The 24,656-nt window shown below is 40.5% G+C and overlaps 1 protein-coding gene across 1 annotated transcript in view; it reads left to right on the forward strand.

The window, feature by feature from the left end:
* Nucleotides 1–24,656, forward strand: part of LOC110451854 (cadherin-related tumor suppressor-like) — a 112,379-nt gene that overhangs the window by 69,597 nt on the left and 18,126 nt on the right. The window contains exons 42-51 of the mRNA XM_021500067.1: nt 6,618–6,748; nt 7,328–7,418; nt 8,710–8,837; nt 9,141–9,248; nt 9,413–9,590; nt 10,638–10,756; nt 11,169–11,378; nt 13,790–13,897; nt 14,371–14,490; nt 23,710–23,877. Coding sequence (XP_021355742.1) covers nt 6,618–6,748; nt 7,328–7,418; nt 8,710–8,837; nt 9,141–9,248; nt 9,413–9,590; nt 10,638–10,756; nt 11,169–11,378; nt 13,790–13,897; nt 14,371–14,490; nt 23,710–23,877 — 1,361 coding nt within the window. The remainder of the gene's footprint in view (nt 1–6,617; nt 6,749–7,327; nt 7,419–8,709; nt 8,838–9,140; nt 9,249–9,412; nt 9,591–10,637; nt 10,757–11,168; nt 11,379–13,789; nt 13,898–14,370; nt 14,491–23,709; nt 23,878–24,656) is intronic.

A 24,656-nucleotide genomic window follows, 5' to 3' on the forward strand; every position in this document is an offset into this window, starting at 1 on the left:
TAAGCGGCGATATGTATACTTCTAGTGTAAGCGGTAAGGGGAGATATGTATACTTTTAGTGTCAGAGGAAAGCGGCGACATGTATACTTCTAGTGTAAGAGGCGAACGGCGATGTGTATTTTTCTAGTGGAAGAGGTAAACGGCGATATGTTTACTTCTAGGGTAAGAGGTAAGTGGCGATATGTATACTTCTAGTGTCAGATGTTAGCGAGGATATGTATACTTCTAATGTAAGAGGTATGCGGCGATATTTATACTTCTACTGTAAGAGATAAGCGTCGATATGTATACTCCTTATGTAAGAGGTAAGCGTCGATATGTATACTTCTAGTGTAAGAGGTAAGCGGTGATATGTATACTTCTAGTTTAAGAGGTAAGTAGCGATATGTATACTTCTAGTGTAAGAGGTAAGGGGAGATATGTATACTTTTAGTGTCAGAGGTAAGCGGCGACATGTATACTTCTAGTGTAAGAGGTGAACGGCGATGTGTATTTTTCTAGTGTAAGAGGTAAACGGCGATATGTTTACTTCTAGGGTAAGAGGTAAGGGGCGATATGTATACTTCTAGTGTAAGAGGTTAGCGACGATATGTATACTTCTAGTGTAAGAGGTAAGGGGCGATATGTATATTTCTAGTGTAAGAGGTAAACGGCGATATGTATACTTCTAGTGTAAGAGGTAAGCGGCAATATATATACTTCTAGTGTCAGGGTTAGCGACGATATGTATACTTCTAGTGTAAGAGGTAAGCGGCGATATGTATAATTCTATTGTAAGAGGTAAGCGGCAATATGTATATTCTAGTGTAAGAAATTAGCGGCGATATGTATACTTCTAGTGTAAGGGGTAAGCGTCGATATGTACACGTCTAATGTAAGATGTTAGCGACGATTTGTATACCTATAGTGTAACAGATAAAGGGCGATATGTATACTTCTAGTGTAAGAGGTTAACGGCGATATGTATACTTCTAGTGTAAGAGGAAAGTGGCGATATGTATATTTCTAGTATAAGAGGTAAGCGGCAATATATATGCTTCTAGTATCACAGGTAAACGGCGATATGTATACTTCTAGTGTCACAGGTAAACGGTTATATGTATGTTTATAGTGTCACAGGTAAACGGCGATATGTATACCTCTGGTGTAAGAGCTAAGTGACAATATGTATACTTCTAGTGTCAAAGGTTAACGGCTATATGTATACTTCTAGTGTCAAAGGTTAACGGCGATATGTAAATTACTCGTAGTAGAGGTAAACGACGTTAAGAGAATATACCAGTGGTATAGATGAATATCGTTAAGTAAACTGGCTATGGAAAACGTAAACGACGATAAGTTCAATTACTAGAAGCAGAAGTAAACGACGGTATGTATACTTATTCGTAGTGGGGATGAAGATCGCTAAAATGAAGATTTGAACATTTAAACAACCGCCGAAAAAGACAAATGCAGTTATATGTTTTATTTATTACTTGAATGCTTAATCAGTGCGTTGATCAAGATAGCTATGCCTAAATTAAAACAAGCAACTTATTGTGTTTTATTTTTATGTGATAGGTGGGACACCTCCTCGAACGAACGAGACCATTGTCCATGTTATTGTTATAGATGAAGATGACGTGGCCCCAACATTTATAATGGATTCATTGGTGGGATTTGTAAAAGAAAACGAGCCTATTAAAACCTCGATTATCAAGGTTTGTAAATACATGTTCAACATTTTCTTCATGAGTAAATGGAGAAAGATATAACTCATTTGTGTCCGTTGTATGGTTTTGGTGACGAAGTTATGCAGGGTTGTTACATTGTATACAAGCAATTAACAAAATGACCATGTCAAGTATCCTGTCATGATTGTGCTGATACCAATCACTATTGCAGTCGAAATATGCAATTCACACTAATTTATGCAAATATCTCGTTAAATGTCTTATTTCGGGTATATTAGCCATACCATTTGAAGAATATATGTATCTCAATTTTTGTATAACGTATAACTCGAATCATCGCATTATCGTATAGTATAGATTTACTCATATCAATAATTGCAAGTTCCTATAACAGTGATGTACATGTATTTAGTAATCTGTAACAATGGGATATGTGAACATTTAAAACAATACTATATACATGTAGCAAAAGTGCGAAGAAAATGTAAAACAACGGTTAATATGATAATCACTATCCATGGTATATAATATAATACAAATATTATGTAATCATTATATGCATAGTTATGTATCACAGTATATATAATACATTACAATGGTATACATGATTTGTTTATCAATGGTTCTCGTGATTATATAAAACATAATAACAATGTTATATATATGTATGATAATCAATAACATGAAACATGTGCGGTTACATGATATATTACAGATTTTTGCGGTTGATCCCGATACCCCCATTGAAAACTTGACATTAACGGTAAACAACTCGAAATTTATTTTCGATAATTGGACTTTGTATACCAATTCTCTACTCGATGCAGAAGATATAAACATATATAACCTGGAAATATTCGTATCTGATGGAGTAAATAGCCATACACGATCACAGCTGATCACCATCAATGTGACAGATATCAATGACAACACTCCAGAGTTTAACAAAACGGAGTACACCGGCGCCATTCCTCAGAATGCCAAGGCTGGGAGCTACGTATTAACGATAGGGTCCACGGACAACGATATATCGAACTCTGGATTTACGTTCTTCTTATCGGGTGGTGAGGGGAATTTCGTGATAGACGACCACACGGGTGATGTGAGGATTGCCGCCGAACATGTCCACCTCAGTGTGAACTGCACGTACAATATGGAGGTCCATGTGGTAGATTACGGCGCGCCCCCTAAGTCTAACTCCACACATATGGTTATTCGTATAGATACATCTAATCACAACGCACCAGTGTTCAGTGATGATTTGTACACAGTGAACGTTAGCGAACACCAGATGTTTCCATACAGTATTGTCAACGTATCCGCGACGGACGCCGACTGTCCGATTACTACGAATACAGATATGTGTGGACCTGCAGGTTCCGTGGTATATTCCATTGTATCCGGTGATTACGGACGGTTTACTATCAACCAATCAACTGGCTTCGTCTACGTCAATGGTACATTGAACTTCAAAAATGCATCGTCATATGATTTGGTTGTAGAAGCCAGAGACATGGCTGAAGATTCCAAGACTGCTACAGCAGAAGTCGTTGTGAATGTCATTGATGTAAATGAGAGGCCCCATTTCGTGAAAAACGTGACAAGTGTGTGTAGTGTTGAAGATGTTGAAGCTGGTGTGTTGGTAGGAATAGTTACGGCAAGTGATCCAGATGACACAAGTCCTTACTTGTTCAACAAACTCAAGTACACTTTGTTAAATGATGACGACACATTCCATGTAAACTCAGGGACAGGCAAGATATATGCATCACAGAATATTACAGCTAGCTTTATTCAAACCGTCGTATTGCATTTTGTCGTCACAGACCATGGCGGGTTAAATGATACAACCACTCTGCGTTTATCAACTGGAACAAAAGGTAAACCAGTGTTTGAAAAATCTTCTAGCCTTATACACGTTAGGATACAGGAAAATACACCAGTCCCAGTAGAAATAGCAGACGTCAATACAACAACCGAGCATGCGGGGACAATATTCTATCACCTGGTTCCATATGTCGAGGGCTTCCGTATAAATACTTCGACCGTACGTATACTATAAGGTTCTATAATCACGGAAAATCTCACAAAAAAAAATGCATTGTAGATACATCTCTAAAATATGCATTTAAAACATCATCATGTTTCTTTCATCAGCCCCAATAACCAATCCTTTAACTATGCAAAATAATTCTAATTTCGTAATTCTGTATCATATGTCATTATGTCGTCATCTTAAAAACATTATCATGGATCCAGGCGTAATAATACGAATCATCTATACAATATCACTGATCCAAATGTAATTCTAGTGGCATTCCGTAGGTTATTGTAATAGGTTTACGTGTAATGTTTAAGTTTGTTAGAAAAAATACAAAGGGGTTGCATGTTCCAATTTATGCAAGTTGATATGATAACAACTTATAGTAAATACAAATGTATATATATTACTGTCATTGCTTAGTTAGCGTTTCCTTTGTTTTAATACTGCAGGGAGTAATTGAGGCGACGGAAATATTGGACCGTGAAACATTACCTAATGTCATACTTACAGTAACAGCCACCAATAGCGAAGGGATGTGCTCGTCCTTGGTAAGCTGATGCCTTGTATGACATATTTCATATCAAAATATCTGATATCTATACTCTTTATCTACAAATATGCTGCATATCTTTTCTGGTATAGAGAGGGATTTTCATGGTTTACCGTAAATAGCGCATATATTTGACACGAAGAACGCGAACCTCGAGTAAAAATTCTTCCATACGTTGCAAATGTACATGGTATTCAACTCGAAAACAATCAAATTTTATGTTTATGTTCTTTTTTACTACAACGACGAAAAGGTCTAACGATATCAAATTTCTTAGTGAAGATATTAGTTTTATCAAAATGAAAATTTCCGATATTTCACTTGTAAAAATTTAAGAAATCCTGTTATTTTGGTTTTCATAGCTTCAATGTTAAGGCCTCTAACATCGCATGTGGTAATTTGATGAATAAAACATGATTTTCCAGTGTTCATTAAATAACTTGTTGCCTATGTTTTATTGAGCCAATTATATTATCTACTGAATAAATAACCCCATATTACCTTCTTCTCTTTCTTGTTACAAATGATTATATTTGAAAATATATTCCCTCGAATAAATATAAATTTAATTCAAAAGTAACTGACCGGGTGTCCTCTACACATATATATAATAGCAATTGTCAACAACCATTGATGATATATAACCTTCCCTGTATTTACATTGAGAAGGTCACTATCGTTCCAGGTTGACATTGACGTTCTGGACGTGAATGACCAACCTCCAGTGTTCAAGTTTAAACACACCACGGTTTCCGTGTTGGAATCAACGCCTCCTGAAACATGTATCCAAAACGTGTTGGTAATCGACAGAGACAGCAACCCGCAGGTACTTGGCATCCAAAATAATTGGCCAAATATCTGCTTGTTTCATTGGAGTTAAGGCAGGAAAGGACTTCAATATCAAAATGCGTATGAAAGAAACAAAATCACAATTCTAATACAGGATAAAAACAACCCATCAAATTATTGTTCCAAATACATCTAATATCTCAAAGCTAATTAATTAGTGGGTGGTGATCAGATGTTTTTTAAACACTATTCTATTGAATATAACACCTTTTATCTGCATTATATATTTTTGTAATATTTTTACGCTGCAGTTAACCTTCGAGATTCTGAATGATATCGCCTCTTTTGGAATCGAGGAAAGAAATGGGTCACTTTCTGCATGTGTAATCAACAAATCTCCTCTGGACTTCGAGAATATCACTCACTACAATTTGACGGTAATCACATTCCGTAAAAAGAAATTATGATATTAATAAAAATGATAAAATGAATGATAATTATAGAAAAAGATATTTGTTTATTGATAAAGGAAAACATTACATTTCCCCCCCAGAGCTAACTATGTAAATGGAAACGAAATAGCTCTTATAATATAAAGAAATCACTTTTGTTTATTGTACAACACTTATGAAACAAATAGTTACAACGTAAATAAGTGCCTCTTCATCAATTAGTTCTTCATTTGGATAGTAACAGTACACGATTCCGTTGACTGTTCACATGTAACAGAATGAAATCGCGCATGTAATGCACTTAAATGGTCATCTGTATGTTGTATTTGTTATGACATGTATTTAATTTTACAGATTCAAGTCAGTGACGGAATATTTAACAACACAATGACGTTAGCAGTTGTAATTCTAGACGTCAACGACAACATTCCCATCTTTTCGAACGGAACATACCAGACAGCAATAAGAGAGGTAATGTGTGAAAAGACATAAACAAAGTTTTCATATCGTTTGCTTAACAAAATTCTATGCTGTCGAGCGTTCCACGTTTATTTCTCTATAAATCATTGATACCTATTACAGGTTTTGCAACTTCAGTATACAGTTTATGTAACAAGAAAACGACTTATTTGTTTTTTGTAGCACTTGTTTTAATCCAATAATGCAAAGGAAACCTGTCAAATATCAAACTTTTTTGTTTTGCATGTTTTTATGCAAACGACTTATTTTAAGGAACAAATTGTTCTTATCTTTCATGTTTGTCAAGGTGAAATGTACATGTCCTGCAGGAAAATAAAGACATGTTTACGTCGTTATTCTTAAAACAGAAAGGCATCGTGTTTCCTTATTCATATTACATTTTTTTCTTCTCCAAAATGTGTTCCTCCTTATTGTAGGACATCGCTGTCGGCTCCAGATTCTATCAACTCAGTGCCTCGGATGCAGATCACCTTGACGACCGAAAGCTCCAGTACACTATTGTCAATGGTCTGACATAATAAACATATATCTTTTGAAATGTGTCATCAGTATTGGTGTTTAACTTTGTTCTTTCGAATAATCGAAACATTTTAATACCGTTCTTATATTGTTCTTCTCGATATTTTCAGATACCCATGATCTATTTTCCGTAAAGAGTGACAATGGACTTGGATACGTGATCCTCAATAAACAGCTTGATCGTGAAGTCAATGCATCGTATAGCCTGGAAATTAGCGTTACAGATACCGCCAATCACACTGTAAGAATATATTCATTACATGTGCATTAAAGCAAATACTTTAATATAAAGAGGCATTCGTTGAATACAGTTCTTTATCACATACCTGTTGAATCTTGTTATAGTAATACAATCATTTTTCAGACCATGAAATACAACGTTCTGTATTGCAAATGTCCAATATGGAAAGTTGTATTTACCTACTAGCCGGAACTACTTTTCATGGCAATCCCCTTGTCATGGTGAACTGAAAAGTTCCCGGTATTTGCAAAAATATCAAAGTTTATAAAATCTTTGTATCGATCTCTTCCAAATACGGAAGGTATGTGATAAACGCAAGACCGCACAATTGTGTTTTTCTAACGAATCACAGAAAGCACTCATTTATTGCGCGGACGTATATATATATATATATATATTCGTTTGCGCAATTAACTCGTACTTTCTGATTTGTTAGAAAAAAACAAGTGTGGGGTCTTGCATATGTCTTTCAGGAAGCTAAGATGCATGGCACTTTGGTATACAGGGTCTTATTTACAGCTTCATGTTATATGTACCGCTACAATGTAAGTGTCTTGTTATGTACACTTATCACTGCAGACCTCGACAGTCCTGAATATTACCGTGCTGGATGTTAACGACAACAAACCCGAATTTCTAGAAGAGATGTATAACGAAACAGTGGATGAAGGTATATATATATAAAAACAATCAGTCAATACATGTAGTACCATGTACGTTTATTTTGTAATACAGCCACTGGAAATAAAACCATCCTCAGGTTACTAAATCACTATTTCAACTTTATAAAAATGTTGCAAATGATATATTACCGCTTATTATACGCCTGGTGCTAATTTCCAACACTGACTGGAGGGGAAATGTCACGTGACGAGTCTGTAAATCTGTTACAGTGTAACAGATCGTTACTAAAATAAATTAGGATATTCTCGCTGTCTATGTCTGTAAATATATTACAGATTTTATTCTAAATTAGAATTTGACTGCTGCTAATTATCTCTGTAAATATTTTACAGACTCCAAGAATAGAAATACGTGTTACAGGCTTTAATGGATTATGACGCCGTTTAATTTTGAGCGATTAAAATGTGGCATGAAGGATTGGTGGGTTGAATGTAAATGGCATGTAATAAAACAAGTCAGGATCAACTTATTTCATTTTTTACGGTTTTCACCTTTGCCTTCGCCCATGATGAATATCCGTTCAGGCTAGGTGTGTAAATCATGGATAAAAATAATCTGAATTCCATAATTGCATGAAATACGTGCAATATGTGTACGATCAGGAGGGGCAAGTGTTTAAACAGCGTGAAGTTATCTTGTATTGCAACAGAACGGAAGTTATTTTTCGGATTCCTTTGTCTTAACAGTTGTGCCAGGAACGTTGCACAAACAAACATGGCGGACGATTTGCGGTCAGCGATCTCTATTAAGTAACGATAGCTTACATGTCAATACTGCCGAAAAGATTAACAGAACATCAATAAATACATGTTTTTAGAAATGAAAGTTTCACCCGGAAAGACAAAAACATTAAAACCTGGATGATGGGGAGAACAACTAAAACAACCAGGATATGACCAATAGTAGATGATAGGCGTATATAGTACCTTTAATACCATTAGACGTTTCTTACAACTAGCCAGAGAAAAGGCATATGATATTCTGTTTATCATGTATGATAGCAAATATGTGTTATACTCTGCAATAGACAACGGCATTTTCTCACGTAAGTGTTATTATACAGGCTTATTGAAAGCGCAGTGTATCTGTGTATGATTGAAGCCTTTCTTGATCACACGATGTTCAAGCCAGATAGCACGATGCGTACGTACTAAGTATTTTGCTTGATAACAAATTGTAATTTATAGATTGTTTACTTGTTTACTTTTAACGATTACTTATTAACCATGCCCTTATGGCCACATTAACAAAGGGATTATTTACATGGCGTCTGTCAGGTCCGAAAAGTGAACACTTAACTGTCGATACCGAGGCTACTGACCGCGACGAGGGGCCTAATGCTGAGCTGGTGTACAGCATCATATCCCAGGACTTCGGGCACCACTTCGCTATAAATAGCACCACGGTAAGATTTGAACAAATAAATAAACATACCCTGGATAATCTATTTTTCTTCAAAATAAATATATACTCGCATGGTAATTACATATTGAACTTTGGGAGATGATTTCCGCAACTTAACTTTTGTCCTGTTCACTCTCAGTAATGATTTGAAATATTCACCATGATGCCGAAAATTTCTGAATTATATACACAACTATTTTCATTGTTGAGAGCGAAATCACATTGTGAAATGCAGATATTACATTGCGCCTTGATACTTTTCTGGCCGGAGAGAATAAGTATATACTCTGTTTTACTGTTGCAGGGTGTTATAAATGTTCTGACATCACTTAACCGAGAAGATACGTCAATGTACACACTGGTGATTCAGGCGGCCGACAATGGTGACACTAGTCTGTCAGGAACTGCAACCGTTTGTATTTACTCTATTTTGTATTTATGGGCAAAATCTCTTTTAAATAACACGAGTAATCGCCTCTGTTTGTATCGTTTAACTTAAATGTAACTTTTTACAAATACACGTGATATTTGAGAAAAGAAAAACTGTATACAGTATTATATTGTTTACCTTTTAAGGTTTTTATCAACGTTGATGACATCAATGATTGCGCCCCCGTGTTCCTCCAAACTACATACAGTGCAACTGTGATGGAAGGGTCGCCTTCGGGCACCTCTGTTATACACTTAACAGCTACGGACAAGGACGCACTTCCAACCAACAGGAATGTTTCTTACTCCATAATGGATTACTCAGGTAAGACTGGTTTCAAAGTTTTTCTCTACATTGCACAGGTATTGAATAACGTAAACGAATTCCTTTGTGAGATAAACAGCTCACAGTATGCCTCTCTTAACTATAGGAGAGGTACTACTCTAGACTTTAATGTTACCACAACTGAACCACCTTTAGTTCGGTTCTGTCTTTTCTCGATAAATACAGAAATAACTTTAATGAAGGTAAATAAAACATTTTACTGTATGTGTTATTTAAACAATGTTTTTGTTTTTTTTCGTAAACATCATTATCATTTAAACTTTATCTCACCTGAGGTGAGATAATCCCATCTTGTCCCAGCCATCAAGTCTTTAGTTGTGTTTGACCTCCTGTTAAAGACTATATTCCATTCAAAACATAATATCAGTATTATTTTTTTTAATTCTCTCCGGTATATTGATTGAGGAACACAAAAGACTACAAAAATAACTATAAAAGGAAATTATGGGATTAGATTATGGGTATAGAAATGTTATAACCAAGACAAGAAAAGAAAATGTAACGAACACATCATATTTTTTTAGATTTATCTCGTTTAAATAACACTCAAAAATGAATTACCAGTATCTTCTCTTTCTGCAAAATGTTTTTTTTCGTGGGGGAAAAACAGAATACCTACAAATAATTCGGATTTCGAACCAGAAATTTCAGTAACATTTCTTCCGGCTCATGCTCATTTCTTTCGTTATGTTGACTTTGTGGGTTCATACATTTGCCTAGACTAGACGAACGAGTCTGCAAGTAATATTGAGAGCTGTGTATTTTAATGAATTTCCATGCCTATTTGACTGACTATGATATTGATGTTTTATACATAACTCACTTAATCTTATCGAATGGTATAGAGCTAAAATAATATTCTTTTTTATTTGAAAATTGTTTTGATATTTCACTATATGTTCCAAAACGTCTTGTGTATGAACTATTTCTATAACAATCTCGATATTAAATAATTCAATTATCGTTTAATAACAATAAGAGTTGTAGGTAATGATATTTGCCTTGAATGGTTTGTACGTATTACAGACCTATTCGGAGTCGATGAGGACGGAGTGCTGGCCTTGAAACAGAGGGTTGTTGTCGGGACGCATCCCACACCGTATGTTGTACAAGTTGAGGCGACCGACGGGAAATACCTTACAACGGTACGTTCCATTACCTAAGTTGATAGAAGACATAGCACGTTTGTTATGTAACTTACAATGTTCATCAGCTTTTATTCCAGAGTTTTTGATCTAATCATTCGGTATTATTGATTTTTGGTTTTTGTCTTTGTTAACGATACAAACACAAAACGTTTTGTTTTGTTTCCAATCCTTTCATCTAGAGAAAGGCGTTTCCATGCCTCCGCTCGATGGTGGAGAACGCTTAGTGTCTTTAACTTTCCGTTTGTCCGTCCGTCCAGCGTTACAGCATTTTGATTAGAGATTGGTTTTAACTCCATTCCCGTTAACGTATACTCATCATTTTCTGCTTACTTATGTTGTTTGGCTGTTTTTACTCGTAATCCCTGGCTTATTTTGTAAACACTAAGCGTGTTCATTTCTTATCCCTCAGGTTAATGTCACTGTTGCCGTTATTGATGTGAATGACCATGACCCTGTCTTCAACGAAACATTGTACTCGTTTTCTGTTCCCGAAAATGACGAATTCGCCGAGGCTCCTAGTGCTTTAGTAGGAGTAGTGTCGGCTACCGATAACGACCCAGGGACCCAGATCACCTACCGTATCATGTCAACAGACGTACCGGTATTCATCATCTCACCGGTGAGTCAGTAATTAACGATTCGTTTTGTTTCTTGCAAGCAATTGACCGTTTATCCATGGCATAAATTTGAATATATTTTGTATATACATATATATGACTAATTGAATGCATTCACTTTATCTTCAAAGGTGGGGTCAACATTTGGCCCCCACTTTGATTTCCTTTATTCCTATGCCATATGTAGATACATAAAAATGATCAATAACTGCATAAATGATTATTCATAATTATTACTGATAACCGTAGTGGACCACCTGCATAACACCAGGTTGAGTGACGGGGGTATCCTAACAAAATGACCGATAAATATCACAGGCAAATGTGTTAACTTGGAAATGAATTATGATAATGTAAATTGTATAGAATTACTGTTATTTTGATACTAGATAAGTCATATTGGTAGACATGAAGTAAACGTAGTGATACTTTTAATTGGAAAAACATGCAAAATTTCCACAAAATTTAAAATAAAACTAACATTGTCAACTTGCCTTTATATAGTTACAATGGTAGTCTATATTTTAAACTTCTTTAAAAACTTCCTATATATGTATTCTGTCTACAGAATCATTTCTATATAATATCAAAACCGGTAATGTAGTTTTTTTTAGCATGCCAAACATGATCAATGCCCAATTTCACATAACCTTGAAGATTTGACTATCAATGTTTATTATGATAAATGCCGATTCATTTTCTGTTTTTGTATCATACTAAAACACTTTATTATGTTAGGCATGTTTTCACGTTATGTGCAGCAGTAACAACTCATGAATATTCATTCTGTCATAGTAATTTTTCCTCTGAAGAACTACTGTAGGTTTAAGATTGTGTTAGAGACAAAGCTATGCAATTATCTAAAAATAAATTAATTAATCTTAATAACAAAACTATTATACACTTTATTATACCCCCGCAAAGAAGTTAGGGGTGGGGGTGGGGGTGNACACCTGAAGTTGTGCATCCAGGTATTATTTTTTCATTCTGACCTTTTTTGCCCTCAAGGTTATGGCCTTGTGTTGACAAATCCTTGTCCGGATATGTCCTCCAAAACTGAGGGGTCAATTTCAACGAAAGTTTCCAGATATGGTAACAACCATTTGATGGTGTGCATCCAGGAATTCTTTTTTCAATCTGACTATATATTTTTTTACGGAGTAATGGCCCTTTGTTGAAAAACACTTTGTCTGCCTCTGAAACTTCTGGGCCAATTTCATGAAAGCTTACAGATATGGTAATTACCCCCTGATGTTTTGCATCAGTGTAGTATTTGTTCATTTCGACCCTTTTAAGGAGTTATGACCCTTTGTTAAAAAATCTTTATCTTTGATAACTCTTCCTTAACTACTAGAACGATTTCAGCAAAAGTGGGTCATCTAGGCTATCAAGATGTGGTTTGAAAGTATGTTTTGGCATAGGGAGGAAGTACAAGTATGTCAGTAACATATATACATACATAATTACTGGTGGGAGACAATGGATTAATTTGCAATGCTTTGCCTTAGTTAGCCTTTAGATTACAGTTCTGGTTTATATAGGAGCGGAGGTTTTAGTTAATCTTTGGCTTACAGTTCTAGTTATTATTTTTGTAGCCTTTTGACCATAAATAAAATATGAAGGGATATTACACTATTTTATATCGTTATCTCTAAACAAATAAAGCAATGAAAGATACCCTTGTCTGACTCCCCATACACAAAATTATTTCGGCACATTTGGTTTTTGTGACCTTGAACAAAGTTCAAGGTCATCAAAATTATCAACACTTAAACTCATTTACATGAAAAACCTTTTTACCAAATATCAACACCCAATGACCTTTAGTCATGAAGAAACACAGGTTCAAGGAAATGTGGAAAGAAAGCTATGTTTTTCTTTTTTTGAACCAAAAGTAGTATACGACAAATTTACCAGTTTTCAATTTTTATGAAATTCCTGATGTTGAAAGATATTATTGGTAGCCAACTTTTGAACAAGTAAGACAAATAGACTAGTTTTAGAACTTTATGAATTAACGTGTCAAAAATGGAAAATTTCTCATTAGAAATTACACACTTTTCTGCTTAAATCTTAAATAAAAAAAAACAATTCTTTATTGAAATAGTGTACTATTCGGTAACAAAATAACAGTTGAAATACGTTGCATACGATGATGATATAAGTTTATAGTAATTGTGCCATTTAAATGCTCTAGGAGGAATTGTATTACTGCACCTTTAACACCCACACAGGTGTAAGTCAAGGAGGTCCCATTTATCATCAAATGAAATCTGAAACTAACTGTTCCTGATTTAAGCTTCCTATACCCATACCTTTTTGGATTTATCTTGTTTTGAAATCCCAAGTGGGGGCCGACGCTAATGTTAAATCTCCATAGGCGTTAACCCTACCTTTGAATTGTTTTTGTCAGATGAATGGGTCTATAACTACCAATGGTACGCTCGACAGGGACCAGTGTGTCAATAGCAGATACACATTTACGGTAATCGCCACAGACAACGGCAACGCCACACGTACAGTGAGTATATTAATGAAGTGACATGAGATACAAAATCTTCAAACATCGATTCTTATAGCTATTTAAGAGAAATCGTTTAGCTGATGATAAACATTCTACGTTTGTTAGACTTCCATACGGGATATATAGATATCGAAACAATATGCGGTGTACATAGTTTATACCAAAACAATTAATATTGATAAGGAAACAATTATTCGTATATCGAAACAACATAACACACACATACGGCAACAAAATGGATTTTTATTACGCAATAACGTTAAACAGCAGAAGAAAAAAAGAGTACATGTGCATTCTGAAAAAATTATGATAGCCCCCAAAACAAAACTGTGTATCCCAGAACAATATGTGGTGCATGTATATACCGAAACAGACAACTGTGTGTAGTAAATGGACAAAAGGTGTGTAATGACAAAATGCTACATGCAACAGACAAAATAGTAACACTTTACACCTGCTTTGTTTGGTAGGGATTTGTGGAGGTTGCCGTAACGATCAGTGACGTCAATGACAACAGGCCAGTGTTTACAAGCCTTAAATACGACGGCAATGTCATCGAGAATTCGCCTGTCGGAACGGAAGTTAATGTTGTGAGTAGCTGTATTGTGTACGTCTTTGCAAAACTGATTTACATACAAGGTAAATGCCTGTGCAAGAGCTGGCATGTTATGTCTTTATACTACTAATCTTGTTTACAGAGGTGTCATTGCATATGATATTCTGGTGAGAGCTGTTATTATTTTCAAAGTTGTCCAGGCATGCTACGTTGGACTTTATTTGTTTACAGAATATTATTCTTTAGTACGTATATATCATACAGTATTCTATTTACTGTTTACCATGTAAAATAGTCTGTGCCTATTAATCTAACTATAAAGCAGTATTGCATTTCTTTTTTTAATTCTGAAAAAGGTTTCAAACGATACAATGTATTCATAGCATGTTGCTACTACGTAAGATCGTTAACTGGTTTTATCTACATGGAATTACAGTATTAACAGAGGCCGAGGTCCGATGTCAGTACTGCTAATCCCGGTCGGTAAATCTACGTATTGATAAAAAATTGTCATTATACAATTGTACTATTTTGAAACAACAATATGCAATAAAAATATATCTGATATGCCCCATGTAGTTAAACTTGATTTAAAGTACTAGTAAACATATCACGGACAGTCATTTGTGGTGAACGTTAAATTGATGATCACGTTAGACTAGTTATTTATCACAAGAACTGGAAGCCTACTTGGAAAGTTCTACACCTTGAGGAGCCAGCATCAATGATCTAGAGTAGAATTAATCACTGTCGTCATTAACTTCTTACGTTCATTCAGCTGTGAATCAGTCAACGGTTGTACATCGATCATGTTCATCTTTTTTAACTGTGTCGTCATATCAAGAGCCACGATCACAAAAGCGTTTGCGAATTGATCACTGTTTCGATGATGCATCAAAGAAACCAAGACTGTTTTCATCTGTATTTATTGATAGGCAGGGGTATTGTTCAGATTTGTTTATGACTTTGCAGCAAATTAAAATATTGTTATACTCAAGCAGCGAACTATTTTGTAGGAGATCACATGGTATTAATTAAAGCCAATGGGAGCCATCAAAAATCGATTATGATACCTTTTAACAGTAAACAACCAGTGGTATGAAACATTGTTATTGATCCATACTGCATACTTTACATTGATATATAATACACTTAATGTTCATATAATTTAAAGTGCACTTGACATCAGGTACACGATATAATGTCAATATATATCAATATAGTATTCAGTCAGAATAAATATGGTCCTCTTCTCTGCCAAGTAACTTCAAATATGAATAAACAAAAACGATTTTATTGCATGGATATTGCCTGAGATAAAGTGCAGAAGTTAAGCAAAAGGACGTTACCTGAAATTAGTTATGGATATAAGCCTAAAACTGTCTAATACGTGAGAGAAAGGATGGCTGTCGAGGCCCGTTCGGGCCGAGACCTGTTCGTTCTCTCACTTATTGGACAGTTTGAGGCTTATATCTGACTTAAAACATAGTCTCCTCTGAGTGCCTCCAATGCTGATTGGTGTTCACTGACCCATTTAACTTATTAGACAGTAAAAGGTGAACCTATTGTCACACTCATGCAAGACTCATGCATGCTTTCCGAGTCTTTAAATTGAACTTGAGGTTTCTCTTGTGGAACCAATTTCTATTATAAATACTTACCACAGTCATTATAATGCATATTCCAACCTTACTTGGCTCTTTACATACGTAAATAAAGAATTTTTCCCCCATGGGGAACCCCTAGGAAACCCACCAATCAGACGGCAGTATTCACGCACTTGATAAGACACGAAGCCATGCTTCCCACTTCATAATTCCAAAGCCCAAAAAAGTGAGAGCCAAGGAGACAAGGGGAGGCTGGGAGGGAACTCACCTAATGACTGTGGTAAGTATTTATAATAGAAATTGGTTTCACAAGAGAAACCTCAATTCTATTTCAAAATACGTTACCACAGTCATTATAATGCGAATTCGACTTACCGCAGTGGTGTCTCCGTGGAGCGATGAAGGGTTCCAACAATAGGACCCATACCCCCGGAGGAAAAATTCAAAATACCCTTTCCTTTTGTGACACAAAGCCTGATTACGACCAGCGTTCCGGATCACGCGGAGAAGACATAATGAGGCTTATGCAAAAGAAGAGGGAGGACAGACAACGGACTGGGCAGCCACAAGAGGGCCCAAAGAATACAATCCGTCAGACTGTCCCGACAAAGATCGGAGATAGAACTCCGTAAACGTAGAATGACCCCTCCAAACAGCAGCTGTCATGACCTCAGCGTAAGAAGAACCATTAAATAAGGCCCACGAAGTAGCTAAAGCGCGAACCTCATGAGCCCTAACCCCTGACACCCGCAAGGACTGATCCCCTGCCGACTCATACGCAGCTCGAACAGTCTGAACAATCCAGGGTGAGATGGTCGCTGCAGAGATATCAGAGCGACCGGGCTGGAGAGACCGGAACAGCCTAGACGAGTGTCCCCCCACCCCCTTCCCCTCTGTTCTGGCCAAGTAGTAACGTAAGGCCCGAACTGGGCAGAGCAGGCGATCAGGACAATCCCCATCCAGAGTTGAAGCCAAAGAAGGGATAACCACAAGCCCTGGGGTGAAACCGGGAACCTGGTTTTTAGCTAAAAAGGGGGATCAGTGGTCACTGAGACCGAAGATTGGCCAGCCGAAAAACGAAGGCAAGAAGGAGATCTGCTGAAAGCATGAATCTCGCTTCTGCGGCGACCGGAAGCAAAGGCTATCAAAAACACAGTCTTGAAAGTAAGAAACTTCCGATCCGTCGACTGGAGGGGCTCGAATGGCGCCCTTAACAAGGAATCTAGCACAAGTGCTAAATTCCACCTAGGGACCAATTGTCGTGAACGAGGCTTCTCAATATAGAAGCCCCTAATGAGAGCTGACAATGAAGCGTCCGAGCCCACAGACTTGCTACCATAGAAAGCCAGCACACTAGCAATGGCTGAACGATAGCCTGCAATAGTTCCCGGAGACAGACCTTTGTCCCGGAACAGAGACAAAAGAAAGTCAGCTACAACGGGAACAGAGGCAGAGACTGGATCAATCGACCGTCCGACACACCAATCACCGAATGCGGACCATCGAGATTGGTAGACGGCGGAAGACGAAGGTCTAAGTGATCCTGCGATGCGAGTTGCAACTTCTCGAGAAAAGCCCGTCTGAGTGAGCCTTCCCGAGATAGCATCCAACCGTGAAGGTGGAGCCGTTCCGGTCCCGAGTAGAACTGTCGGGACCTCGGTTGAGACAGCAGATCCCACAGGGGTGGGATGCTGCGTGGGAAGTCCACCGACAGCCGAAGCAACAGAGGAAACCAAGGTTGTCGAGGCCAGAGCGGTGCAACCAGCAACACAGTACAAGGGTGTAGAAGGATCTTTTCCAACACCCTGCCCACCAGATTGAAGGGAGGAAACGCATACGCGTACATTCCCGACCAGTCCTGGGATAGAGCATCCACCGCCATGGCCATAGGGTCTGGAACCGGAGACACAAATGTAGGGAGTCGAAAGTTCAGGGCCGTGGCGAACAGATCCACATGGGGTCTGTCCCAAACCAGGCAAAGAGACCGGAACACCGAACGCTTGAGGGTCCATTCGGTGAGAACCGGGCTCCGAGACCGAGACAGAGTGTCGGCCAGAACATTCAGACGACCTGGAAGGTGCCTCACCGTGAGATCGAGACTGATCTCCTGACACAGCAACAGGACCTGGGTGGATAAAGCACACAGAGCCGGGGAACGGGTGCCCCCCTGGCGCTGCAGATAAGCCACCACAGTGGAGTTGTCTGTCGCCAGACAAATGGCCTTGCCCTGCAAGGAGGGTCGAAGACCCCGAAGGGCCAACAGAACAGCACGCATTTCCAGAACATTGATGTGTTCTGAAAATTGTTCCCCCGACCACACCCCCGCCGACGTCTGACCGGAACGGTATGCACCCCAACCGGTCATGGACGCGTCGGTGTAAAGGGTCATAGCAGGAGATGCCCGAACCAGAGGAACTCCTGCCAAGACATTGCTCTCGAGAGTCAACCAACGAGCTGATTCCTTCACCGACTCCGGCAGAGGAATGTACACATCCCACTGCCGAGACGCCGGAGACCAAACTGACAGAAGGAACAGCTGGAGCGGACGGATGTGAAGCTGACCCAAGGGAACGACATCCGCCAGTGAATTCGGGTAACCGAGGAACCGAAGGAACCATCGGACCTGAATTCGCTCCGTACCGACCAGAACGGAAAGCAACAGAGAGGCCTTCTCGAACTTGGACACTGGTGGAAGGACAAACCCCAGATCGGTTCTGAACCGATAACCGAGGAAAACAAAATCTTGAGAGGGGAGAACCTCCGACTTCTCCCTGGAAGGGATGAACCCTAGGCGGCACAGAACGCCCAGAACCGACCTCGTGCTCCGGGACAGGATAACTGGATCCACTTGGAGCAACAGGGAGTCGTCGAAGTAGATGTGTGCATCTACCCCGAGACTGTGGAGGTGCCCCACTACTACCTGCAACAACTTGGTGAAAACCAAGGGGGCCGTAGTGAGGCCGAAGGGCATAGCGCGAAACTGGTAAACCTTCTGCTCGAAAGTGAACCTGAGGAACTTCCTGGCCGACCTCCTGACCGGGATGTGAAAGTAAGCATCCTTCAGATCGATGGACGTAGCCCACATCCCTGGACGCACTGACGCAATGATGCGCCGTGGCGTTTCCATCTGGAAGTGCGGGGAATCGACATACGTGTTGAACGTACTGAGGTCGATAATAGGCCTCCAGGCACCGGACTTCTTCTTCACGAGGAAGACCCGGGAGTAAAACCCTGGAGACCACTGGTCCCGTGAAAGTTCTTCGATCGCGCCCTTCGCGATCATGGCTTGAACCTCTGACCTGAGAGCCTCCACCTTTCCCGGATCGGAAGGAGAAGGGAAAAAGATAGGCTCTCGCGCCAGAGGTGGATCCCGAAGAAGCGGGATGCAGAGACCCTTGGACACAACCCCTAGGGCCCAACTGTCTGAAGTGATTTCTTTCCACTGAGGAACGAAATGGGACAGCCGACCGCCTACTGGCAAGTCCGGAAGGGGCCAATCTAGCCCTTCCCAAACCACCTCGGCGGAGCCTCCCGCGCCCAAGGACGTGGGAGCGGCCACAGACAGTGGACAAGGAGTTTGCAAGGGCAAGGAAGAGTCAGGAACCCTTCCTACCTCTGGAAACTTTGCCTTTGCCTCGACCCCTATGGGAACCCCTACCGCGGAAGGAAGATTTCCGACGTTCTGCCGGAGCGGAAGTCGGAGGGGCAGACTGCTGCTGAAAAGCAGTCGTCTTTGCCCTCTTCCTCCTACGCCTGGAGGAGCCAGAAGCCTGCCTCTTCCTGCTAGCGCCCTTGCCTGCGGAATTGTGGCGTGCATCCTCAGATGCAAACGGGTCCAACCTCATCTCAGATTGCACTGAGGGAAGGACCCCGCCAAACAAATCCTCGCCAGTCAAGGGAGCCTCCAAAAGGGTAGCCCGATAGGAATCGCCGACTGGCAGTCCAGAAAGGACCGACAACCGGCGGGCAACAACAAGGTGTGACATGGCAGCCGACAGTAAGGCCATCGCATCAAGATGTGCCTTGCAAATTGCCTGGCTGAGGCGCTCCATCAGTCCAACCTTGCTGGGGAGCTGCTCCACCGACTTGCAGCTCGCAGCCAGCAACGCAGAAGAAAACCAGTCTGCGTAGAACAGAACATGGAGAGCCAGTCTAAGGAGACGCTCCAACTTAGAGTGCTCCCTAGGCCCCATCACAACCTGGTCAACACAGCGTCCCGGCAACTTATCCAGATCCCTCTCAAGGGAAACAGAATTAGGGGCCAAGACTGGGTCGTGGATGCGGTACGTATCTGCAGCTAAATCTGCGATGTCGGCAACCACGACCTGTAAAGCCGAGAGGGAAAAAGGCTTGCGAGCCTTGCTCACCTTCTGCTTTAATAAAGCGTTGACCTGAGCGAGGGACGAAGCCACGCCTCGTCCCTCCGCAAGAGACCTAGCAGAAGCCGAGGAGGCAGATGCTAGGGGAGGCAAGATGCTCTGAAGGAGCGAAGTGCGCTCCGGGACGGCCGAATCCGTGGAAGGGCATGGGCAAACCCCGTCCCCCAGAAGCATCATAACTTCTGCACGTAAAGTGCGAAACGAAGCCGAAACCTCTGGAGGCACCGGATCAGCATCTCGGGGCCGGGATTGGGACACATCAGAAGGGCCTTCCGAGTCCAACCCAGACGAATCCAACGACTCCAAATCAGAGTCAGTAAACTCGCCGACTCTTTCCTCATCCCGAGTCTCCGTAAAATTGGAGCAACCGGGAGAGCCGAATCCACCTCCATCAACGTCGCCCTCCGAGGAGGGGTGCGAGGAGGGGAAAGAGAACGTGACCTACCCGACGGAACTATCGGGGCTCCCTGAGAGACAGCAGGAGCAGGACCAAGATTCCCTGGAACCTGCTGTAAGGTAGGAGTTGACACAGGACAGTGGAAGTTACTGGTAGACTCGAATTCAATGATAGGAGCTCGAGCCAACGCAGCACGACCAGCAGCCCTAGCATCACGCGGTCTCTGCCTGACAGAACCGGCAGCAGAAGCTGGTCGGGAGCGCGAACGCTTACGCGAACGGCTCGGTGGCGGATGGAGGGGGGGGGGGACCCATCGCCGCAGGCAAGAAGGCGGGAGGGGCATATCCAGGCTGGAAAACCATACCACCCTGGGGTGGAGGGGGAGCGGCTGGAAAAGCCAAGACTCCATAGGCGGTCGGTGGTTGGGGCGGAGCATAAAAAGGAGCCTGTTGACCCCAATGAGCTCCATTCCAACCCTGCAAATAGGTGGGATAAACCAGGGAGGACCCTGGAACAGAGCCACCAACCTGATGCCCGAAACCGGAGGCAGGACCGGTTTGGGGGGGCGGGGTAGGGAACCTAGGGCCACCTACACACCCGCCGCCATAAGCCACACCTGGCTGACCTGACCAACTCCACCCAGACTGACCTACAGCAGGGCCAAAACCTGTAGGGCCAGTAAAACAAGCCCCACCAGGGGAGCAGCGTGCACCGGCAAAACCAAACGCAGCTGCGCTGGCACCTACCATAGGAAAACCTGGGGAGGAGGCACAAGGGATAGAGCTGGAAGCATAGGTTTTTACACCAGTGCTCACACCACCGTAAAATCCAGCCGAGGCTAGCGAGGCCGAAGCATCACTAACCACCGGACCGGGCAGCAAATGCTGCACAGTGGTGGACGGCGTGCTAGACGCCATCACCACGCCAGGGGCTACATCAGGGATGCAAGGAACCCCGGGAGCAGACAAAACTGCCGGGGGCCGGTCTCCGACAACACCAACACCCTCAGGAGTGGAGCGGACCGGCAGGAGGCCACCAACAGAAGCATCCGCTGACACAACATGGCTGGCCTGTTTAATATTCCCAAGGGAATGTTGGGCCACCTGCCCTCCCACCACAAATTGGGAGAGAAGGCCGCCCCCCTGTCCCCTAGTCACCGTGGTGACCGGGACAGAGCCCAAACCCTCACCCACGTCGACCGACAAAACGGAAGGCGGGGTGAGAGAAAGGTGCGGGTCCAAAGAAACAAATTGTTTCCCAGCGGCCCCGGTACGGGTCGAAACCGCCGACACGAACCCCAGGGAAGACTCGACAGAGGTCGGAATTCCGCTGGTGCTCTCCGAGGGCTTAGGCCTAGCTTTAGCCCTCGCCCCACCCCTACCGCCCCTCCTACCCGACTTACCTGCACGCCCTCGCGGGCGGGGAGAACCACCGGTAGGAGTCGGCTGCCAGGCACGGCAAATTTCACACGGCTGCTCCAGAGAGCAAGACCGACAGCCAGGACAGTAAGGGTGGGGGTCGGAAGCCTCAAAAAAATGACCCCCAGGACAGCGCCTTTGAGAAGGAGGAGTCTCCATCTCAACGTAAACAAACCGTCAAAAACGCGAACACGTGGCCGGAGCCTGGTCGCAAAACGGCGCAAAATAAAGCAAAAAGCTTAATTAAAACAAAATAAAGTTAACTAGTTATAAAGGATACGTAAATGTATGGGTACAAACAACGCCTGTTGTAGTTGGAACCCGTAGACACCAAAACACGTCCGTAAACACGGCCGGCTGAAGGAATTATGAAGTGGGAAGCATGGCTTCGTGTCTAATCACGTGCGTGAATACTGCCGTCTGATTGGTGGGTTTCCCAGGGGTTCCCCATGGGGGGAAAAATTCTTTATTTACGTATGTAAAGAGCCAAGTAAGGTTGGAATATGCATTATAATGACTGTGGTAACGTATTTTGAAATAGAAATCTGTTCATATATCCCAATGTTCTCTGACACTGAGGATGTTATTTATATAACTCAGTCAAAATTTATCGACGCTTGAGAAACAAGTTTTATTTCAAGTTGCTTGAGTGACATTTTGGATAAGAGCAAGGAGCATATGGGGCCAAATTTTACGATTAAAGCAACATTTCTCAGCCCTATTTTAAAAGGAAAAAAATACACAAAAGATAGAAAGTATAGCTGTTGATTTTCATAGTGTTGAATTCAGAGGATAAATACACCGCCGGTACAGTACCGTAGCTGTTGAATTTAGAATACGTTGAATTCCAAGGATAATATACACCGCGGGTACAGTGCTCTAGCTGTTGAAATTTGAATGTGTTGACTTCCAAGGATTTATACACTGCTAGTAACGTGCTGTTTTATTACTCTAGCTATTGCATTTTGAATGTGTTGAATTCCACGGATATATACACCGCTAGGACTCTAGCAGTTGGTTTTGGATTCCTAAGGATAGTACACCACTGGTATTTCATATTTTGATTTAATGTTATACTAAAAAATCCATGTGTTTGTTATTTTCTTTTTACTTATATAGCTGAACTGCTCCAATTTAGCTCCGCCCATCTCTTCTCTAGAATGTGATGTCACATCTGTCCAATAAATAACCTGTAGCCGTGTAATAAGTTGTCACTTATAAGACAACCCTGTCAAATTATTGCTCTGCTACAGGTAACTTATTTCACAGCCATAGGTGATACCTCAACACGCTACTGGGTATAACACCAATAAACAATGGATGACATAACAACGGTGTTTTAAGTATCAATATTTAACTCAATTATTTATATGTACATATGAGTTTCGTACATGCATGTTACTTGAACAAAACCAAATTTAAATAACCTTATTTATGTACTCCTTTTTACAGCATCCTGCAATCCTTGCCAGTGATATTGATGCTGGGGACAACGGGACAGATGGCATAGTGTTTTATCTCTCAACTGATTCTCCATTCGAAATTAGAAACAAAACTGGGAGAATTTTTGTCAAGAATGCCACTCTTGATCGTGAAACAAAAGACACATATGACTTGACGGTATGCATTTATATCAGCGTTTTCACATATCTCGAATCACAGATTAAGATGGTATGAATGTTCGGGAGAGTATGTGCCACTGAACTGTATAAATATGCATTGTATGCAAAATTACCTTGTATGAATTGCATGAACATACTTGTACAAATAGTGTTTAGGATTAACTTGAATGTATTGTATGTACAAATAGTGTTTAGGATTAACTTGAATGCATTGTATGTACAAAGAGTGTTTAGGATTAACTTGAATGTATTGTATGTATAAATAGTGTTTAGGATTAACTTGAATGTAATGTATGTACACATAGTGTTTAGGATTAACTTGAATGTATTGTATGTATAAATAGTGTTTAGGATTAACTTGAATGTATTGTATGTATAAATAGTGTGTAGGATTAACTTGAATGTATTGTATGTATAAAGAACTGATATGTTGGATTTATTATTATTAAATCCATGTAAAATGTATTGATATGAAAATAATGTATTGATTTGTTAAAGAATTTTCTTTTTCGAATTTTATGCAGGATTTTCTTATCACATAATTTGTAAAACACGCTTGAAAAAATTATAAAACCCATTCACTTTTATGAATTCAATATATTGTTTACTTGTACGAATTTGATGAAAGATTTTCTTGTATGAGTATATGTATTGCAATCCTTAGTAATAATATATTAAGTCATTTTTACGTTCGGACTGTTACTTTATTTTCCCAATCGAATTAAGTTATCAGTCCTATTTCTAATTGACTGTGATGCATTGACGACAGCATTAAGT

The sequence above is a fragment of the Mizuhopecten yessoensis genome, unplaced genomic scaffold (assembly GCF_002113885.1).
Source record: "Mizuhopecten yessoensis strain PY_sf001 unplaced genomic scaffold, ASM211388v2 scaffold6217, whole genome shotgun sequence".
NCBI lineage: Eukaryota > Metazoa > Mollusca > Bivalvia > Pectinida > Pectinidae > Mizuhopecten > Mizuhopecten yessoensis.